General features: G+C 38.8%; 1 protein-coding gene across 4 annotated transcripts in view; it reads right to left on the bottom strand.

Moving 5' to 3' along the window:
- Window positions 1–5,061: 5,061 nt before the first annotated feature.
- Window positions 5,062–23,043, bottom strand: part of LOC121959243 (FYVE, RhoGEF and PH domain-containing protein 5-like) — a 43,353-nt gene continuing 25,371 nt past the window's right edge. For 2 of the 4 annotated variants that reach the window (XM_042508494.1, XM_042508471.1), the window contains exons 3-21: window positions 22,815–22,965; window positions 22,259–22,317; window positions 22,119–22,149; window positions 20,268–20,419; window positions 20,024–20,180; window positions 15,799–15,889; window positions 15,636–15,686; window positions 14,321–14,379; window positions 12,564–12,635; window positions 12,276–12,344; window positions 10,184–10,267; window positions 9,238–9,317; window positions 8,637–8,733; window positions 8,328–8,465; window positions 8,096–8,198; window positions 6,687–6,823; window positions 6,366–6,491; window positions 6,060–6,214; window positions 5,062–5,537 (exon numbers count right to left, since the gene is read on the bottom strand). In XM_042508494.1, coding sequence (XP_042364428.1) covers window positions 5,501–5,537; window positions 6,060–6,214; window positions 6,366–6,491; window positions 6,687–6,823; window positions 8,096–8,198; window positions 8,328–8,465; window positions 8,637–8,733; window positions 9,238–9,317; window positions 10,184–10,267; window positions 12,276–12,344; window positions 12,564–12,635; window positions 14,321–14,379; window positions 15,636–15,686; window positions 15,799–15,889; window positions 20,024–20,180; window positions 20,268–20,419; window positions 22,119–22,149; window positions 22,259–22,317; window positions 22,815–22,965 — 1,849 coding nt within the window. In that variant the 3' untranslated portion in view covers window positions 5,062–5,500. The remainder of the gene's footprint in view (window positions 5,538–6,059; window positions 6,215–6,365; window positions 6,492–6,686; window positions 6,824–8,095; window positions 8,199–8,327; window positions 8,466–8,636; window positions 8,734–9,237; window positions 9,318–10,183; window positions 10,268–12,275; window positions 12,345–12,563; window positions 12,636–14,320; window positions 14,380–15,635; window positions 15,687–15,798; window positions 15,890–20,023; window positions 20,181–20,267; window positions 20,420–22,118; window positions 22,150–22,258; window positions 22,318–22,814; window positions 22,966–23,043) is intronic. The other 2 variants (XM_042508488.1, XM_042508480.1) reach the window with 2 other exon arrangements.

The raw sequence follows: 23,043 nt of genomic DNA, 5'->3' as shown, positions 1-23,043 counted from the left end.
GCGGCACATGACATAGGTGTCAAAAAATGTTGCAATTTCATGAACGTACTGAAATAGTACCAACTATAGGTGCGCCTATAGGCTACTCTATATATCAAGGGTTACACCACAGTTACGTTACCTAACCAATCTTGCAGCTGTGCTGGCAACTTTTGAATTGATGGCACCCATCAATCACTCAGAGCAGCTACACCCTTAATTATGTGTAACTTTAAGCATTAATAAAATGCAAACAGGTAAGTCATATAAAAATTCACACCCATACAGTTGTCATGAGCAGGGAAATTGACTGTAGAGATCAGACTGTAAACATTTAAATTTTGCTGTTAAATTGGGCATTTTAACATGAGGGTCTACCCAGCTAACAGGGAACGTTCCCACAACCTTGGCTGATGTTACCTACAAGTTGCTTTAATGTTTTAAACAAAACATTTTAAGCTATTGTTCAAAGAATGTTTTAAGGACGTTTATCTTTTCAAATAATGTCCCTGCAAGGTTAAATGCTGAAGATGTTACATTATAACTGTCACATATTGAGGATGTTTTGGTGATGTTGAAAGATCATAGAGTGTTCTTATATAAAACGTTCACACAATGTTACATGAGAACAAAGGAAGAACATTTTCAAAACAACATTCAGAACACATTATTGAGGCCTGAGATTACAGAGCATTTTCAAATGAAAATGTAATATAATGTGATATGTTAAAAAAACAAAAACTATTTTTGTATGTTTATAAAGAATGTTACCTTAACTTTAAGAAGAATGTTCTGGAATCTAATAGAAAACTTGCCACTGAAAACATTATTAAAACATTGCATTGGTTGCATTGTACCATTCTAAGAATGTTTTTAGAATAAAAAATTGCTAACAGGAATGAGGATTACTCATATTTAGAACCAGCCTCAAGTGGCCATTCGAGGAACTGCAGTTTTTTTTGCACTTATGCATTAGCTTCATTTTTCAGCCCCTGAAGTTGCCACTTTTGTAAAATCCACAGTACTTTGTTTTATGTGTGCTGTGCCGGACTATTTCTTGACTTTCTGGGGCCTTTTCTGGTTGCTTGGCAACTGGACCAAGAAATAGTCCAGCACAGAACCCCCCACAAAACACAACTGGTCACATGAGACATAATGTATTAATTAATGCGCTTTAGAAGTCCTTTTTGCTGCCTTTGGACAGAGGCCAGCTGTTTTGCCCAGTTTCCAGTTTCCATAAGAGTGGAATAAATCTTCTCATCTAGTTCATGACAAGAAAGCTAGGAGTCCTTTTTCCCAAAATGTCAAACTATGCTTTAAATATAAACTCTGACTATCTTTGTCCAGGTTCAAAGACTGCACAGATTTTACATCCCTCAGTGACAGCTGCCAGCCCTGCTGACACGTGTTTATTCCCTCTCTGCAGATAGCTGCCGGTGACAGAATGGTCACAAGAGAATGGAAAGCACGACGCACGCTCCATGTTTAGGCACCAGGGACAACGAATGTTCAGTCGTAGGTGCAGAGTGTGCTGAAGGCTGTGTGTTTCTCTCCGTTTGTCCTGTTGAGGGAGAGTGGGCTATTTAAAGCTTTAGGGGAGGTGGAATAGGTGTAACATTGACTTGGCAGTGTAGGCTGCAAAAGAGTTTGCAAAGTGGGACATAAGAGTGTGTCCCTCTGTTCTTCCAGCCCCTCCACATCTTTTTATTCTCTCCCTCTCCCCATCTCTGAAGGGCGCCAAGATACATGAGGAAAGGTGCAAACCCAGAAATGTCAAACCAATGTCAAGGGGACACGGCTATTATCCCCTTTGTCGTATTTCTCAGTATTTTTTAATTTAAATCTTTCTGCTATTACATAATAAAGTCTTTTCTTTACCCCTGAGGATCTGCCGCCCACACAACAAAGATGAGAAGGCATGCTGTTGTAACTCACGACATCAACAAAAACACTGCATTGGCTTCTCAGACTAAAACTGAAAATGGCCAGAAAGTTTGTCTCCAAAAAGAACTCTGCTGTCAGAGCATCATGGTCAAGACAAAAAAAAGCCATATATGAGAAAGTTCAGATCATAAAACTATTTCAGCTTCTTTTGCATCAGCCGCTGATGACTCCTGAGGCTGAGCACGTATACCAGAGCTGAATGCATCCGACCGTATTGAGTAGGCTGTGTGTGTATGATTGATTATTTGCTTTTCTCTCCATCGCTCCTGCCTGCAGCGATATGGAAGTAAGCTTGGATTATGACACTGTTGCTGCCCCACTGTCAAAAGTCTGTCAGACCCACAGCAAGCTTTCAGCACTTGTTGCGATAATTAATTAGCACATAGAGGATCTTTAAAAGTGCAGCTGGGCTTTCCAGTTTGTCTTGTTTATTCTTCAGCGAGCTCAAGTTAACAATTTCCTGATTCTTGCTGCTTTGCAGCGACCAGAAAAAACATAAGCAGAAGTAGTATATGGTAAAAAAAAAAAGCAAACAGCAAACTGCTTTACATACAGAAGCTGTGAGAAAACACTTCTGTATTCAGGTGAACTGGGTTATTTATCTGATTTGTTCTTGTGTCTTGGCAACTACTCAGTGTCAGTGTTGTATAAAGATGACATCAAGTACATTTTCCACTCAGCGCTGAAACACAGCCAATTAAGAGAGGTTATTCCAGCAGAAGGATTCAGTCAGAAGGAGCAGGTGCAGGAAACGTGGGATGATACGTAGCTTTTAAAAAGCTGTCAGAAATTTGTGTATTTTGTCATAATCAAAAGCAAAAAAGGAAAGAAAACATGACAGAGATTTGAAAAAAGAGTGAAGCGACAGAGGAGGGAGAAAACAGAATTAGGGCTAGAGAGGGAGAGCAGAGTGATGAATGATCTGTCCTCTATATAGGACGAGGTGTCTGCAACTTTTCAGGAGCCCCAGAAAGCAAACTTTCTGCCGGATATCATTCTGGGTCAGGCAGCCTCAGGGGGGAGACAAGAAGCAGAGCAGGCCTGGCCTTTCTTTGGCCGTACAGCACACTGGTCTGCACATCACTCAGTCCCCTGTGTCTTCAGCTCAAACAGCTCAAAATGTTATCTAAAACGCTCGCCAGCTTGGTGTTTCATCAGATCAGGCCACACATTGATTACATGTCAGTGCAGACTTATGTTGGGGAGGGGCTATAATGTGTCTATTTTCAATGTATGTATTGACTGAGCTTCATCAGCAAGGACACAGTGACAGGAATTCAACATCAGTCTGTTGTAATTTAATATTTAATCCACCTGCCATCTAGAGGACGTGAGGAACATGAATGGATTACTGAATGGGCCTACCAGGCAAAGACCCAGGGGCCAAAAGTGTCAGGGGCTCTTCGGCCTTTAACTGCACAATGTCACTCAAATGAACATGTACCGACCAAGAGAATCAAATTAATCACATAGAGATGCAAAGGAACTGCAAAGAGACACTAACAAACTATTTAAAGGAACAAAAACGACAAAAAAATACCTTACAGAAACACAAAACATCTGCAAAGAGATGCAAGATTACCTCAAAGAGACACAGAATGAGCAAAAAAAGATGCAAAATGACCTAAAGAGATACAAAATGATCTCAAAGAGACACAAAACAACCCAAAGAGTAAAAAATAACCCACAGACACAAAATGACCTCAAAGACACTTAAAACAAGACCCAAATTACCCCAGACACAGATCGACCAAAAATAAAGACATAAAATGACCAAAAAAAGACACAAACTAAGCTCAAGAGACACAAAATGGAGAAAGAGAAAACAGACACACAGTTTTCATCGTTAAAACCTCCTTTACTTGATTTTTAAACAATAGTGTTAAAAATTCTAACTTAATATATCATCCGCTACAGTAAAAAGTCCAAAACACTGATCATGTAGAGCAGTGAAATCAGTGATTCATCGTTCAGTCGAGGGCAGCAAATCCTGTGCACAACTGGATCTGTAATTGGCAACATTTTAAAAAGTATGTTAAGCAAATCAAGTCAGTTAATTAAAGTTGTTGAAGCTTTTGGCCTCTGAGATGAAGGTACACTCATGTTTCTTTTTCAGGTTCAATCCTTTTTCTATAAGTGCAAAAAAAAAGTATACAAACTGTTTATATTCACTGTTTTATCTCCAGCGATACAGTGCATGGCAAAGCTACAGACATTTCTATACATATAACATTACTCATTCTTTGATACAGCCTGTGCTTCAGGGTGTTAGTCATAGAGATGCATTTAATCCAGTGGAGGAACACATGTTGAATGGAAGCATAACTAATTCATTTTTATAACTAAAGATCAGGCCATTCCAGATTTAGGCATATTTGAACGAGGTTGAAATGTGTTACTATTTTTCCACCCTCTGTGGAAACGACAGCAGAATGGTTGTGGTTAAAGGTACAGTGTGCTGGATTTAGTGGCATCTAGCAGTGAGGACTGCAGACTGCATACAGCTGAAACTTCTCCCATGTGGCAAGTGTGAACTCTCGGTTAGGATTCCTTTAGTGTTAATTGTTCAGAGGGTTTTTTTGGCAAGAGCCAAATTATCGTCCGAGGTCTCTCTTTCTCCAAATCAAAAGGACCTAGTGACTAAAACACTGAATAAAACAGTTTCACAAATCAGAGTTTCAGCAGCAGGTTACTAGCCCACCTCTTTTCCTAAATAACTTAAGATACAGGCGTCTTTACTGGGAGCTGAATAATCCGCAGAGGTCTCTTCATCTCCAAAACAAATGGATCTTGTAATTTAAGACACTTAATTAAGCAATTTCACATTAAAAATCAGTGTTTTTCCAAGGCTGTTCATTGTGGAGGGGCAGCTAACTACGGTGGCTGACACATAAACATGAATGGCCCTATCTAGAGCCAGTGTTTGGTTTGCCCCTTCTGTAGAAACATGGTGGTGCAACATGGCGATTTCCATGGACGAGGACCCGCTCCCTATAGATATAAACGACTCATTCAAAGGAAACAAAAACCCAACAGTTCTTATTTTTGGGTGGTTATACACAAAAGAAAACATTCTTTTTTATATTCTATTGCTGCCAATATATCCCCCTAATTCCTACACACTGGACCTTTAACATTTATGTTTGTTCTGTTATCATAATTATGTCTTTATGTTGTTTTTTTTTTTAATATTTAATATGGTGAAAAAATACTAGAAATCATAGAATATCTTTCTTTTCCTAAAATCTTGCCCAGGATTTGGAGGAATGTTGCTGATCAAGTTTTGGGGGAAATACAGGTCACATCAGTGTAATGTTCCACACTGGCAGGTTTCTGGGCCAACGCTTCTCATGGCTCTCAGTGTCACACCTGCGGTATCAGCAGGCAGGGACACTGGAGGTTTACAAAGTAGGTAATCATGTCCCCTCTCAAAGAACAAGATGTCTTCTTTTTTATTCAGTCCTCATTATAACTTGCAGACATAATCAAATATCATTATCTTTCCCTTTTCGTTTCTCAGTCTGTTTGTAGCAGGAGAAAAGTAGCAGACCTCTATTTCCACCCGAAGTAGCTGATCCTATAAAACTGTGGCTTCCTCCATGGCGTTTACCCACCTGTACAAGAAGAGGATGTTCCATTAGGAGAAAAACAGCTTGTATTGCAGTTGTGTTAAAATAGTAACTTCAGTCTGTTTCACCTAAACACTTCCAGTTCTGTGCCTGTCAGTGTGACGTATGGCTACATTACTAACTGAACTAACTTTACTGCAGCAGACTCCTGGGAATGAAAAATAAAAGCATTTTGCCCTAGAGGAGTGACCAACTTTTCTGTTTTTGTAAACTCTGCACATTGCTACTAAAAACTCCAAATTTGGTGTTGCTTATGTTTCCACTTCAGAGAAGTCAAGTCAGGGATCACATGGTTATCTGTGGGTCAAAGAAAACGATCCAATCATGGGCCCATTTAACCCCCTGGGACCCACTGGTTGATGTGAAAGTTAGAAGCTTGATTGTTTTTATTAGTTTTTTTCTCTTTCGATTGCAACTGTTCACTAGCAACCCTGTGAGTCAGACTAATACTTTTTTGTTCATTGCTAAACATTTTAAAATTAGCTGTGAAGTAGACATGCCTCTCACCTCTGGGCTGTGAAGTTGTCCTCAGCTTTAAAGGAGTAATACAAAGTGTTTTTGTGATAAAGCTGGAAGATGTTGGCCTCCTCTTCTCCTCCCTGCTGCTCAGGCAGTTTCACTGTGAAACCCAGCAGAGGTAAAGTCTCTGATGCTACTTTCTCCTGCGAACAGATGATTCATCACGGGAACAGAAATCGTTTGTAAGATACAGTGATTTAACTGTGGGCACTTTTAGTTACAGATATCACTGTTTAAAGATAAAGTTTGAATATGTGCTGTTCAGGTTAAAGGGGAGTGCATGTTTCCCCTCACCTCTTGGGCTCGGTAGGTGTAAAGCACCTTGTCTCTTAGGAGGAACCACAGTCTCTTCCAGTTCCTCTTGCTCTTCTTGCTGCGCTGCAGAGTGCCACTGATGGAGCCCTCCTCCGACACTGTCACCTGCACGACACAGGAGCACGGGGAGACTGATAACTACCACTGTTACTTACAAAACACATCGGCCTTATCAACAATTGTTCAGTAATCTATGCAGCTTCCTAAAAAAGGCCCACCTAAAAATATGATTTTGGGTGTACGCTATATTTGCAGTTTTTTCACTGCCCTCTCATGCGGCAGGTGCAGTTGCAGGTGTACCTGGGTGAAGGAGATGGTGCCTTTGCGATGTCTCCAGATGTTGGGAGGATGAATGTTTTGGAACACAGCAGAGAGAGGACGACTGGAGCGGTTTGGACGAGGGCTACTCTTACCTGACAGTGGAGACACGTCGCCTCCTGCAGAAATATACAAATGCTTTATTGTTTAAGTATGTATGTATGATCCATGTTCTAAGCATTCATGTGTACTGGGATGTTGGTAAGCATGCTGTGTGATGGAGCCCAAGACAAATTTCCCTTGTTTAAGGGTTTTGTTGTTGTTTTTTTGTGGGGGAGTCCTTTTCTGCTGTAAGGGTTCAAGAACAGAGGGATGTTGCATAAAGTCCTCTGAGGCAAATTGTGATTTATCAATGAAATTGAAATTGAACTGAAATTATTATTTGTATGGGCCTTTGAGGTGTGCTTTGTGACTGGGCTAAAATGAGCTTTGATTCAAAATGACTAATCCGTAAAATGCTCTGGGTTGGTTTGTGTATGAAATGTGTTATATAAATAAGTCTGCCTTGCCTTACTTGGATATCTGTCAGGTCAAAACGTTTGAAAAGTTGTTATCACTACTATAATAATAAAAAATGCACACCAAAAGGCTGACAGGCTCTGTGACAGCTGGTATGATTCACCATCTAAACCACTCAGGGTGGTAAAACAATTGATAGGAAACAATTCAATAAGTGCATATTAAAAAAAGTACATAAGGAAAAAGACAGTAATGCAAAGGCCATGTCATATCAAACATATATCTTAATTAATAAAACATCATAACACAGTCCATCATCCTATATTTTTGCATCACGTGCACTCAAAAATATATTAGTAGTATTATAGAGGCAAAACAAAGGATTTCCACAAGATGTTAAATATGTTACTGAAAATAAAGGGTAAGTTCTTCTTCAGAATGAAACTTTGATTTCACTATCCAAGGGTGTAACACACTGAATTCAGTTATGGTTTTTTTTTTTTTTTTTTGGACTTGTTTCAGAAGTTTCACATGATTCTCATCCTAAACTCAGCGTCCCGTGAAACTACAGAATGTTAAGATGCAACTGGCAATGATATATTTGATGTTCACTATGTTAAAATATTACTTTCTTACTTTATTTCTGCCTTTCCAAATATATTACTTTCCTTTCTTGTATAAATATATTTCCTGTAAACTTAACTCATTTTTCCAAAATCTGCCAGCTCAGTCTGATTTCAGTCCAATTTAAGTGGGACATTCCTCCTGTATTTACATTAGTGTGATGCTGCGTCTCACGTCAGGAGTAACTTATTGCTCCTACTGGTTACAAGAGGAATAAAAAATACAAAAATGTGAGGCCTGACAAGCTGATTGATTGATGTAAAAATAAATAAATAAATGAATTGAAAAAATTGAGCAGCGTTTCCCACCTCTCTTCTTTAGCTCGTTGTAACAGTGATCACACACTTTGGCCATCCTGTCTTTCATATATTTCAGTGGATATCTGTTCCTGGAGCAGCTCCGACAAACAATCTGTGTCAAACATAAATAAACCACAGGCACATTGAAAAGTCCACAAGAATTCAGCAGCAAACTAAACTCATATATCAAACATATATCAAAGTGTTGTGGAGCTCTGTGTTTTGTTTGTGTGTGACTCACTCTTCCGCAGCCATAGCAGTGGTGTCTTCGCAGAGTGAGGCTGAAATCTGAGGTGCAGTTCATGCACATCATCACTTGTGAGACTGGAACAAGTGTGGGAGCTTTCTCTCCCAGAGTCAGCCGCAGACGATCTCTGACCTGGAACAAACACAGAGAAACATAAAAACAGACTAAAACGCTCTGCAGAGATTGATGATGATGACCAATAGCGTCAGTCTCTCTGGTTGGACGTGGATGAGTATGATTCAGGAAAAAAATTGATAAAGTAATAACTTCAAAGATGAATACAGAGAAGCAGAGTTTGCTCACCTCTCCTGAGCAGCCGTTGAGTGCTACAGATCCTCTGGCATGTTCAGTCACAGTGCGACTCAGAGTGTAAAACCAGTCCTCTCTTTCAATAAAGGAACTGCAAAAAGTACACACAGAACCACTACACTGTTAGATAATTACTACAAGTATTTTTAAATTTTAATCAAAACTCTTATTAAATATTAAGTGTATAGTATGCAGGATTGTCCTAAAACAACAATATATAAACTCATATAAGAATAATCCCTCTCAATCATCACTTGTGACCCACTGGATGTGTGTGCCGGTGCATTTAAATGCAGAGACTCTGCCCTCCGCCTGTATTTCATCATTTTCTTGTTATTTTGTGTACAGGTGAGGTCAAGACTTCATAAGAAATGTGGCAAACAGGTGCCTGACTGTTAGCAGCAAGCACCCTAGTACGAAAATCATGGATAAAATGCCAAATAAACAAAAATGCTTTTCCTTTTCATTGCTATGAAAAGGATCTGGGGTTGGATTTTACTTTGGCAAACAAGCACTGAAACAAACAGTAACCAAAAAAATTCCTGCACAGTGTACCTTTAACGATTATCCAAACCGTACACGCACTGTGACCCACCTTGCAGACAGAGTGATGGAGATGTCTGATCCTTCGATCCTAAGAGCATTTTGGACATTTTCCACGATGGGTTTACTGACCTGGAAAATCAGTAAGATCATAAATCAAAGATCGGGAGGTGAAACGTATTTTTCCGTTCTCAAATCCTCTTTTACCTGCAAACCGTTTAATTAAAAAATGAATCCTTCTGATTGGAATAAGTTACTTTTAAATATCCATTCTCTGTCATCCCTTTGCTTATTTAAATATGTTTTGTTTTCTCATCTCAGAACATGAGATCAATCCTTTTTCTTTAGTTCGGTCTACTCTACAGTTGTACTTTTTTCTTAATTTTTTCCCATTCCCTGTTACTTATTTAGTTTGTTGTTTGTCAGTGTTGTGTCATATAGCATTGTGTACTGCTCTGTTTTCCATTTGTTTTGTGTTTGTTGGGGATCCCCTTGCAAACAAGATCATACATCTCACAAGGTTTATCCCTACATAAAAAAATAGTATCTAATCTAATAGTATATTTATCATTGAATACTTTCATGGCTTCAGTTTTTACAGGTGTTAAAACAATAATGCCAGTTTTAATTGCATATAGGGAAAACATGGTTATAAATCATCTCGTGTTGCACTGAATTGGTGAAGAAAACATTTTTCTCACATGCCTTTATGGTAAACCAAGAATCCAGAAACTGAGAAAATTCTTGATATATATTCGAGTAAAAAGGGGGCCACCTTTAATAACAGCAAAACTATATAATAAAATTGGTTTAAAACTCTCCCACAACTTGTGCAGTATAATTTAAATTTCTCATATTTAGTCTTATGCTTCAGTTCTACCAGTTTTTATGTTCACCAGAGGTATGCAGGAAAAACGCAAATTAACCTAACACATGATGAGTAAATGATATACAAATGGTTGTTTAGGAGGTGAAGTATTCCTTTAATGGACTCTGACCTTCAGGCCGGTGAGTGGCAGAGTATTCTTTAGTCTGTATTTCCCGTCCTGCTGAGGGTAGGTGTACAGCAGCACGTCATTCATCTACAAACAGACAGAGATAACAATAATAAGTCACAATAAATCTGCAGGACAAAGAAGTGCAGATCAGAGGACATTTTTTTGTTAATCATCAGTCAGGCATTTGCATCAGTCTTCCAGTGGAGGGCACTCTACTACAAAACTTTGCATCGATGAGTTCACACAGTTGACTTACTTGGCAAGTAAAATTTCAAACTAAACTGTGTATTTTTTCTTGTATTTTTGACAGTATGGAGTACAGCCACACTGCTTATTATTAATGTTAATATTTTTTTGGAACATAATAATAATGGACTATTTTCTAATAATCCTCTCCTCTTTTTTAAATAAAGTTTTAGGCAAAAATTTCTGGCAATTTGTGGGACATTTCTTGCCAAATTGGTCCTTGCCTTTTCTTTTCCTGTGGTTTCAAAGGAAGTCACACCAATTTGCTCCATTTTCAAAGGGTCAGATAGCTTGTACAAGAAGTCTGAATGCAGCACAAGAAAACTGATGTCAATCTAGGTTTCAAAGGGTTAAACTTTAAAACTTTTTAGACCTCAAATGTTACACAAAATTTAAAGCTCCCCTTCATATAACAATGTGCTTATTGTTGCTTCACCTGAGCCTCACTGTGCAGAATGATGTACATGCAGAATTTGACACTCAAAGGCTGTTTTTACAGCCATCTACTGAATCTATGCATTTATAAATTCAAAAACCTCGTATTCATTTTTATGATTATACATGAAACAGATACTTCTGTAACAAAGTGGCTGATGTCAAACTGGATCATTAACCTCTGCATCATTTCTCCAGTGTTTGTTGTTGTTATGAGACTGGCAGCTCCTGCAGACTTGTTTTATGATGCTGTCTCCCAAATTAATAATAGCCGATAACACGTGATCAGCGTCTGGGTTAATAAACTGGCAGGATAAAAGTTACAAAGCGATTATTACTGACATCCTCCAGAAGAGATGTTTACGAGCTTTTTTAGTGGTGAACCCAGATCACAAATTTCAAAAACGCCACAGGAGGGAAAAGCAATGTGCTTTGATGATGCTCTATGGATAATTCGCGAAGGCGTTTAATTTTCTAATCTCTCTTGATTAGAACATTTCAGGCTTTTCTTTATGTTATGATTTTCACAAGCTTAATGTCTGGCACAGTGTTTCCTCTGCCTCTGTGACTCACTCATTTTCAGTGATCTCTTTCATGAAATAAATGACGTCATGACAAACAGAGCTGCAATTATTAATCAATTAATATATTAGTTGTCTATAATCACATTAATCAGCAACTAATGTGATTAGCAATTAAATGGTTTGCATAATTTTTTAAGGGAAAAAAAGTAAAAATTCTCTAATTCCAGCTTCTTAAATGTAATTTTTTTCTGGTTTCTTTACTCTTCTGTGACTGAATATGTTTGGGTTGTGGACAGAACAAGACATTTAAAGGACTCCTCTTGGGCTTTGTCAAACACTTTTTGATATTTCTAACAATTTTCTGACATTTTATAGACCAAACGACTGATAGATTAATCGAGGAAAATGATCAACAGATTAATCTACAATTAAAATAATTTTCAATTGCAGCCCTCGTAACAAAATAACACAAATTACACTGTGACCTGTTTATACTCGACATAAAACTTTATGAATTTAGATCCTTCGCCCCTCCCTCTACATTGCTGTTTACTTTATCATGATCTTAGCTGTCTGTGTTCAGAGAGAATGTGAGTCATAAGGGTTTACAGGTGCATACGAATAAGAGGCTGGTGTTGACCTTCGCTGTGTTGTCAGTGAAAAAAAACGGCTCAGGAAGTCAGCATTCAGAAACATCCTGCCAGGAAACCTGCTCTTAATAGCTCAGTCTGGACATAGAAACACGGCAGACAGAAAATGCATGACTCTACATTTTAGACAGAGATGTCTTCAGAAGTAGTTAGATGATGAAGCAAAAATAAAGATTATTAGTATAACCACCAGCACATGTGTGTGTGTAAAGACTACAAACAGGAAGCAGCGTTTACCAGAAACAGATGGCGGGGTTGTCGACTCTTCCTGCTGACCTTCATCAGAGTGCCCTCCTTCACAAACACCTGATACATAAACACATATTAGTTGGATCAAGTCAAACTGAACACTTCACCATTTATCTGATCATGACACCCAGCGGGCATCTGCAATAATTAATGCTGTTTTAAAAGTGCACCGGCCGGGGATTCCCAGCTGAGTGATTGTGTAAAGGGCAACACAGGGGCGGTGCAGGGCAGACAGGGTGGGCTGGCAAAGAAACAATGCTGTTATCAGAGTCGTACCCTGCCAGGCTGCAGCAGGTCCCGCTGGCCACGAACACTGTACTCTATGTTGACCAGACGCAACAAGTTCTCCTGAGACACAAAGAGAGAAAAGAGCAGAGAGACGGGGAGAGAAAACAAGACGAGAAATGATGAAAGAGCCCATCACCAGACATTTTCCCGTAAACCACAAACTATTTTTCTCTGTTTGACTATTTTTACAACTCCCTTTGTTTTTCTACATAGTCATCTCTTTACAATGAGCCACTTTATTTTGAAATGCAATTATTTGGCACGTGGTTCTAACTACAACTACTGTAGCTTTTAAAAAACAAGAGCCTCTTTTTGAGTCTGTCAGCAGTGCTTTGAGTTAAATGCCTCGTCAGCATGCTAACGTGCTGAAATGACAATGCTAAAAATTAAGGGTTCATTTGCAAAATATGTGTGTACAAGCCAGGGAATATAAGTGAAACTGGTGTTTGTGGTTTCGATATCTACAAGTTTTCAATTTCAAATCGTTTTTGTTATTGTGCACACAAAGGAATAACAATCAAACTGGTGGTTTATTCATTTAAGATATGCCTTTATCTGTCTTTGCCATTAAAACCTTTTCAAATGCTGATGGTTAGTTGGTCTATTCATCATCTCAGTTGAATCTGTGAGCATACAAACATTTTGTTAATTAGCACTAAGAACAAAGCAGAGCTGATGGGAGTGATGTTGTCAATTTCATAGGGCTGTGGTTGTGAATCAAAGTATTGTAAAATGAATGTTATCCATTTATAGTTTTTTGAGACACTCACTCAAACCACAAACATCAGTTTCGTGGTGATGCTATAAGAAAAGTCAGGGAATCCTTGCTGTTAGGATTCAGCATCTCAGAACAACAAATGTCTGTACAACATTTTGTCAGCTCATGAAGGAAAAACCTTTTTATTGGAAAACTAATTATTTTTGACCTGCTTGTGGCGCTCAAGGCAAAGTGAGGGTGCCAACAAAGTCATTAGTATTCATCGTCAGGGCACTATGAACCAAAGTTCATGGCAATCCATCCAATACTTGTTGAGATATTTCAGTCTGGACTAAAGCATTAAACACACCCCCAGCAAGTGGCCACAAGATAAACCTGGGGGGTTGCCAAATAATTAACTTCAGAAAGAAATAGAAAAAAACCCATCAGATTTCTACTAAACTATTTTTTTTTTCATACTTCCCTCTTAGTGTTGATTTTTGAAGGGACCACACATCAAAAATGGTGAAAACCACATGTTTGACACCTCAGCAGTGTGGAAGACGATAAGATTTAATTTAAAAAAAGCCAGAGCTTGGTCTACTGAAAACAGATTTTACCTTTAGTAAAGAGCAAAATTTATTTTTACAACATTAGAAACAGGAGAACTGTTCAAGTAATGCCATTTTGATAACTTGTTGGGGTGAAAATTATCTCATATTTCTCCCTCTGTATACATTTAGTCAAACCTGTAGTGTGAAAAGGGACGCTACATTTACTCAGGAAGCAGTTAAGTCTCATTCTTAAGTAATCTGTTTTGGACATAAACTTTAGGGTGGCAACTGGGCAGGGAAGAACCTTTTCCTAAATTTATAGAATTACAGAGTTTTGAACACACAAAAACAAGCTATAGTGTTTCAAGTATTCAGCTGTGAGATTCAAATGTTCAATACTGATCAAGGTTTAGGTTGAAAATAAGAAATATGTCATTCTGAATGCAAATGTTTTTTGGGTTCAAGAGTTACGCACGCCTGCACATAACACTCACCCCATGTTTTAAGCTGTCATTTGCTTGATCTGCAATGTCGGACACTACGGCCACAGCAGCTGTAAAACACAAACACAGAGGAATCATTGAAAACCTGACATGTTAAAGGGGAACTACAGCATTTCTCAACCTGGACCCTATTTTCCCATGTTTTTGTGTCTAAGTTACTAATGGAAACAACAGTTTTTGACATTGGTCCAGTTTTGAGAGAGAGGGCTGCAGACGGCAGCAGCGAAAGGTAACCATTGTGGGCAGTTGTGCATCATCAATTCACGTCCACTGAAAGTGTTTGTGTTTGCCACTGACAAACTCAGATTGTTATTTTAAGGTCCTGACAACAGTATGGAAAGGATCCACACAGTGATAGACCTCTTTGGTAAGTTGTTTAACCAGAAACAACCCTGAAATTGCTATCATCAAACACATCAGACTCTGGAATTTTATCACTATAAAACACACTTCAGTCAAAGTTGACAAAAATAAAAACAAAAACACAAAGGCAGTCTTAGTTCATCTCTTCACTGTTCCAACTATCACCAGCTATGGTTTGGTTGAAATAATTCACCCAGTTAAGTGTGAAATATATGCTGGTTCTATACACTCTAAAATCACTGTTTATATAATGGCTTCTGGTAAGCTTGACGAAAGCATTTTTTGGTCTGTTTCTGATTAAACAAGAAGGATCTTGTTCTTTAACAACAAGTCCCATCTCTGTAGTGTCCTCTTCATAATGTTTTCATACACTTAGAATAATAAATAATAATTTGTCAGTGGCAAAAACAAGCACTTTTGGTGGTTGTACACTGATGGAGCATAAATGCCCTAAGTGGTTAAACTGCAGCTTGTTTAGCTGCTTCCAGCTGTAGCTCTGTAACTCAATACTGTATCAGTTTCAAAAACCGTTGCTCCCATGAGTCACTTATACTCAAAAACAATACATTATTGTAACTGATTAGATGTTTCTTTGTTCTTTGTCTGCATGTAGAAAGTCACCAAACATAAAACTCAAAATGAGTCAGGAATGCGGATGTGTCTGGACTGGGGTGGCTCCCTTATCGGAGATAAGAGATAGTGTTGCTGTGACTGGCTGTCTCATGAATTACACATTACAGTCTTCACACAGAGGAGAGCTGCCCAGTGGGTTTCTACCCTGAACAAAAAAAAATTAAATTGGCTCTCTCATGGCCATCTCTCCATGCCAAATGAGAGCAAATAAACTCCCTATAAACACAGAGCCACACACACAGGCCAGTAAAACGCTCTCCTGTGAGTCACTGCCTCTGTCCACACCGTGTCTGCTGTTTGTTCACGGTACCTTGGGTGTCCTCATATTCCTTGGAATCGGGGGAGAGGTTGTTCAGGTAATCTGTGAGAGCAGTGAGAGAAAATGAATGCCTCCTGAGAGACATGTATGCAACCACTATAAGGGAAAATTAAAAGTAAGAAAAGCTACATCTTGTCCTTTACATGAGACTCACCAGTGAGGAGCATGCGGTACTGAGCCACACGCACGATGACCTGCAGCAGCTGATGTTTCAGAGACACTTTTTCCCCAGCTGGACTCTGCTGCTGAGACAAATAAAGCAAAAACAAATACAATATTAACATTTTCACTGCATCATTGCTGCACATTCGGGACAGATTTGCTGTAGAAATCCACATGAACAGCATTTCGGGGCATCAAAGGGAAAATGAATCACAGCTTCTGTGAATGTCAAACAGTATTGGTGGTAAATGTAGTTGATTTTACAATGTTTTGACTGAATCGGATGTTCAGCTGTATTTATTTGAGCTAGATTAATGGCTGAAGAAATGCAGCTGAGAGAGGCTATGGTTGCCATGCAGAGGAGATGGCCGGAGAGGACCCTTCAGATCCTGAGCTGCCGAGAGTAAACACTGACTGGTGGTGTCTTTGCTCAAACTGTCCTACGATGCCAAAAGAAACTGAATCATTCTGCTACAATGAATTTTAACATGGGCAGTTGGTCTTGGATGCTGTTGCTGTTGCCAACCTGGTCAAAGCCAGTGAGTGAGTTACTATGCATGACAGTTTACTCCTCACGTGGAAAGAAGTGTGCTGGAGACCTTCTTCTATTTTGTTAAGTTGCCTCTTAGCAAATGCTTTGAGTAATTTAAGTTGGGCTTTTATTGTGAAAAGTAAAAAACAGAGGGAGTGAAGGAGTAATGCTAATTAATAATAGCTGTAGCTGCTGCTGTCTTTGTTCACACCAGAACAGACTATGAAGCCTACATGTTTTTAATTTTGTTAAGAATATAAATATAGGAGCAACTTAATCTACACTACTTTTTATCTGACCATTAGAGGTTCACATGCAATGCATCCTGGTAAATGTAGGCACTGCCAGCACAAGTCCTTAAGCAGGAGAACTCAGCTTTTTTCTGTTAGTATGACATGCATTGAGAATTTATTGCTTCAGCTGACCACATTTACCATCAAAACTGACCGGACATCTACATAAAAGATGACAAAGTTTCCCTTTAAACCAGTCAAAGGATCTCACAGAGTGTGTAAAAAACTTTGGTAAAAAAAAGAAAGAAAAAAAGGTTGCACTGAGAGGCAAATATATATATATATAACAACACTGGACCTTAGCGCAGAACCACCCGTCATATTTAAGTGTGAACAAGGGCCAATAACACAGACTGCTGGTCAGCACCGTGCCACAGGATAACAAGTGTGTGCGTCTGTGTGTGTGACTGTGTGCATCTGAAAGTACAGAAAACAACAAGACTACAAATCTGTATGTACTAACAACCTCTTTTTAAATTTATCATTTTATTAATAATAAGTAATCTCTCTCTCTCTCTCTCTCACACCCACACACACACACACACACACACACACACACACACACACACACACACAAAGAGTAATAATTATAATATCTTACCTAGAGCTTTAGTTTTTAGGTCCTTTTGTAAAAAAAAAATGCATTTCAAACAGATTTAATTTAAAGTGTGGAAAAACTGTTCAGTCAGCAGAATCCAATTTTATATCTCAAAATTAGAAACTAAAAATTAATAAAAGACATAATGATGAGAGGCAAACAGAGAAAAGAGCTTACTCTTAGCATGGACATTAATACACAAAAGTGCTTTAGAGAATCTGAGGACTTTTAAACGTGGGATGCTCTTAAATCAGACAGAGAAAACTGCCCAGCTCTGCAAAGACTTTGTGCCAAGTCTTCCCCTCAGTGGTCTATAAAATGGAGGGAAAATATTGAAAACTCCTTTGTCCATGGCTGTTTAATATTTGATTGTAAATTAAAAAGTGGATCATTAACAGATGCTGCAATCTCCCTGTTGAACTGCCAAGCAACCCATCATATACCCTATTTTTTTATGTTTCATATTTTAAAAGTATCAGCTTAATAGCTTCTGTGGCTGACTGGTTTTAAAAACACTATCCTGTGTCTGTTTTTTAATTGAGGCTAATTATAACTCCTCACTAAAGGGCATTGTTTGGATATGTTGGGAAATCCAACCTACATAAATTTTAAGATCCCCCTGTTTTTTAAAGAGACATTCGGCAGTTAATTGTTGTTCTGAGTGGCTCCTACCAGACTTATTAGTTGATAACATCTTAACATGCGGTCTAAATTTTTCCTTTGGGTGTCATGACAGCTTCTTTTAACAGCCAAGAACACTTTGTAGCTTTAAATTAAATCACTTCTTTTATTCACTTAGCTGTCTGCATGTTTCGCTTAAACTGTTTAAGGATTTGCATGCTTTAATTTTAGTGTCAAGGGCTTTCTTCTCTCTCACACACACAGGTTAATACCAAACACAATACAACAGCTCTGCTACTACAAAACACACACTTCATCTCTGTCGCTGCACACAAATGCACACTGAACTCTGCTGTTAAGAGATAATGTGCAGAGATAAGTGAGGCACTTGATAACTATCAAATACCAGAGGTTAAAAGGAAAGTTTCACTGTGATTTTTCATCAAAACTTCTGCTTTCCTTGTAGTCATGTTTTCCTGTTGTTTATAAATTTATGTAGTTAGCAAAACCATTTAAATGTGCAAAATATACAAGTTTGTTTTCTGTTTTTTCACGCATGCTGGAATTCCAAATTTTATTTTCAATAAACTATAAATCAATGGCAATTATTCATTTATTATCCGTAACTGCTTATCAGGGTCACAGGAAGGCTGGAGCTTATCCAGCTGCAGCTCTATCTGTAGGGCGAGAAGTGGGGTACACCCCGGACAGGTTTCCAGAAACACATCACAGGGATGACACATTGAGACAGAAAACCATTCACACTAGGAGTAACTAGAATCACAAATTAACCTAACCTGCATGCTTTTGGACTTTGGAAAGAGACGGAGAACCCTGAAACAACCCACACTTACAAAAGAAGAACATGCAAACTCCACACAAAAGGGCACCAGCAGGCCAGCAGATTCACACCCGAAACCCTCTTCTTGTGAGGTGACAGTGCACCACCGTGCCGCCACAAGTGACAGCTGAAGCTGCCAAAAGTACTGAAGCTTTTTCAATACCATGTTTTTAAATTACATGATCTCCATTATTATACATTGGATAGTAAAGTAAAGTATTGGAACTATAAAAAATCACATCGACAATCAGATTTTCAACCCAGGCCGTAACACTGAACCAACAGGAAAGATAATCAACTGGTCCTCAACCTGTAGCTGCTGGTTCATTTTCAACAGCAACAAACCACCACGTGACTGGAGGCGTGCGTTTTAAGACTGTCCTTTTTCTTCTTTTTGTCATGGTATTGAAAGACAAATTATTTATTGTTTTTTTTATTGTATTGAAATTTGAAATTCTGGTATTGTGAAACCCTAGTAGCAACACAGTGAAACCAAATAGAGGGGAAGAACGAGTGAGGACGAGGAGGACAAAACCATATAGGTCAAGACTTTTCTTGCTGATGAGCAAAAAATGCACTTAAATGCACCCAGCAGGGTTTCGTTATTGTATTTATATACCCAAATTTATCATTACATGGCAAAAAAACATTAAAATAGTACTGTGCATGCATAAGTATGAATGTGTGGTATAAAAAAATAGTGATGTGCTTTGCTATGAGCACATCAGAGGGCATTTAAGGGTGCTTTAACGCCTGACCTGCTGGTTCGGTTAAAACAAATTCAGGGTGTTTGTCTGATTAATATGGTTCATTTGGACTGCAGTGAAATCTGTCAATTAAACCTTGGTGTGGACTACATAACGAAACCCAAGACTGTCTGAAAAGGTGGACTCTGGCAGTTTGTTTGTGATGTGAAAGCAAACTAACCAACCACATGATTTCAAGATAGTAGATATGTGATTTCGGCCATTCACCAGGATTTGATTTCCCTTTGTGGGTCCTGATGATGCAGGATGACAATTGTCAAAACTGTTTAATCAATGAGATACCTTTCAGTCAGTATGACTTTGTGTTTTTTACTCCCCTTGGTTCATTTGTAAAAAGAACAGGAACTGAACCAGAACTATAATACAACCATGTATCATTTATTTCCTTTTGGACAAAACCAAATGAACCAAACTACAGGTGTGAAAGCACCTCAATTTTTATAGACTATTCATACTGTTGTATCTGTGTGTGAATAACTTTGAAAAGTTATGGGTTTAAATGTAATTTTTATGAACTGTCCATTGCAATTAACATTTTGTGTTAGAGTGGCTCTGTAGCTCTGACCTCAAACTGTTGAACAATGGCGGCAAAGGCAGGTGACGTCCGGCAGCTGTCCTCCAGCAGGTTCATACTGCGGTCGTAGTGGCCAATATAAGTGGTGAAAACCAGGAACTCTGCTTTTCTGGAGAGGAAGACATCTGCAATCCTCTGGCTCTCCTCCCTGAACGACAGAGAAACAGAGGTGAGAGTGTGGACAGTAGCTCTGTTTTAGTTAAAGCATATGTGATTGTGCGTGTGCACATTTTACCAATGTCGGATACGATACTCCAGCTCGGTGAGGATCCTGCGGTGCAGAGTGTAAACATCGGGCAGCTCATTGAGAATCTCTCGAAGTCTCTCTTCATCCAACACAGGATCCCCCTCATCCCCGACTGCAGCCCCCACTGCTTCCCGAAAGTCCTGGCACATGGGTGAGTGTTGACAAGTGGTTATTTTTTAAAGTTTCTATTCAGAATCTCACTAAACTTATAGTTTAAATGAAGTTGCTTTTCTTCCATTTTTCTTTTCTTTTTTTTAAATAACAAGATAATATCTGACAGCAGGAAGTAAATGAGCTATTGTATCAAGAAATCTCATCATTGATAAGAACACCGAAGCAATGGTGGTCTAGATCGGGGGGTTAATCTCCACACCAGAGGGATACATCGAGGAAATGGAAGCGAGACGACAGCACTTGATCACCCTCATTATCAATGTGGAGGTATCCCTCCGTAAGGCACACTGACTGCTCTGACTGCCTCTGTGAAGTTCCTCAGACACCAACAGATCAGACTGTGTTGTAGAGTGTAGTTTTCAGGTGTTAATAAGCAAAGATGGGTATGGTTAGGATTTTATTGATAGCGATATCAATACTGATACTGCTTACCGATACGCTCACTGACACTACTCTCTATAATTTGATGCACAAAATAAGGACATGACATAAAAAAGATTTGAAGATTTCACAGTTATTTCATTATTTTGCAGAAATAACAAGTAAACCCAACAAATGTCTGCTGCCTTAAAGCTGCTTCACTACCAGACGCTAAACTTACGATATTAATAATAACAATAACAACAATAACACACTTTTGAATGTTAAGCCCTGTCAATGATGACTGAAGTACACAGAATTTAAATACAAAGTTATGCAATGTTAAACATAATCACCTAATGCGGGCAGCTTTGTCATCATTAAGGGACTGTTAGGAATTTAATCATGCCACAATGTTTTCCAAAAAATTTTAATCAGTGTGTGGCGGTAGCTGGCGCTTGGGTGAGGGGGTGGATTCAGAAAACGTTCTGGGTTTTTTTGTGTGTGTCCTTTTCATTCTGTGTCCCTTCTCTAAATTCTGAGCTTTTTGCAGGTCCGTGAATGCAGCGCTGGCAAAACTCCTAATGAGTTTTTTTTATTCCCTCAGCATCAATTTGCGGAGTTTGAGTCACAGGCTGAATAAATGATGAGACTATCCTATTAGTGCTAATCGGAGCAGCTTGATGGACGAGAGGAGCAGCTGCTGCAGAGGCAAGTGAAAGCAAATTTTAAGACCCAGAGCAATAAACGGTTAAAATTCACTTTCACTGCACCTTGAGTTCTGCTACTCCGTCTGTGCCCAGAGTGCGCTCTGCGGTCTGAGTTTGGCGCAATAAATTTTCACAAGGTATTCCAATAGCGCTCCTAATGACCTGTTCAGCTCCATAAATAGAAAATCAATATGTGGCACCCAATGTTGATACTGTGACAGGTCGCCACAAATAAATAAATGAGTGTGAAACTGTGCCACCTATTTTAGAATGAATGAATGGCACATAAATAGTAATAGCAGCATCATTCGTCCAGGACTGACCAGTTATAAAGCACCACCAATTTAGTAACTGTTCTCAATACATATCCCTATTAATGAGTGTCAGGCAAATGTTACAGGAAATGAGCGATTTTGTGCTTCGTGGATCTACTCAGATACACAACATAAATAGCATTATATAAATGTTGATTCATACAGAGTTCAGAGAGCCTACTGTAGAAACGACTGCAATTCTCTCCCATAGAGAATATCTAGATACATACATGAGAATTAGATTGTAACATTATATTTAAAAGATTAGATGCATCACTTACTTCCTGGAGCAGCTTGAGGGCTTTCACGTGTCTGTGGATGGAAAAATTAAAACACAATCAAACAGGGACGCGAAGGGAACCTAATTAGTTTGGAACACCTAAGATGTTTGATAAGGGAAATTAGTTTACATGTCACTTACAATCTCTCTGTATCCACCAGCTCCTTCGCGATGTAAAAAGCTCTGGATCGGCCGTCGGGCTGTAAACAATCATATTTTTTACTTGTAATAAGCCCCGGGTTAGAAAGAGCTGAACATTTTTGGCACCAGTTCAACAAATATAGCTGGCTCCCCTCTAAACATCGTCTCTACGGGGCAATCAAATTCTAAATAATGAGTTTAGGCTTGTGGTAGCCCATTAACCTCCATTAACCCACATTAAAATCCAAGCTTGTGAGGGCAATTTTCCAATTGCCCAAGGTGAAACACAGTTCACTTTGTTTTATTTTGTTCAGATTTTTTTTCTTGAAATAGGTCATTATGTGTATCCAGCGTTTGGAAAAAGGTAACGTAAAATAAAATGGATAAACTCATTTTTAAAGGTGAAAATAAGAAATTGAACGACTTGTCAACAAATTAATTACAAACAAACACAATGCATGATATCTAAACTTTCACAGCAGGAATCTAAAATTCTGTTGTATGAGTCTTTATTTCCACCTCTACACTAATTCAACACACATTTGTCAAGACTGACCTGTCTGTCATAAATGCTGTCTGCGACTCCGTCCTCCTCCTCAGAGGTGCGTCCTTGTTCTTCTTCACCCGCCGTCTCTTCCACATCACCCACTGAGACAGACTGTGGAGCAACAGCCATCGAACACACGTTGTAGGCTTCTGTATAGGCACTGTTGAGAAAGAGGGGTGCTATGGTGAAATATAGGATTCAGGGCTGCTTCTGGTTAAACAAAAAGGATCCAACTTTT

This window comes from Plectropomus leopardus, chromosome 2, assembly GCF_008729295.1.
Source record: "Plectropomus leopardus isolate mb chromosome 2, YSFRI_Pleo_2.0, whole genome shotgun sequence".
Classification (NCBI taxonomy): domain Eukaryota; kingdom Metazoa; phylum Chordata; class Actinopteri; order Perciformes; family Serranidae; genus Plectropomus; species Plectropomus leopardus.
This window is presented reverse-complemented; position numbering and strand designations above follow the sequence as displayed.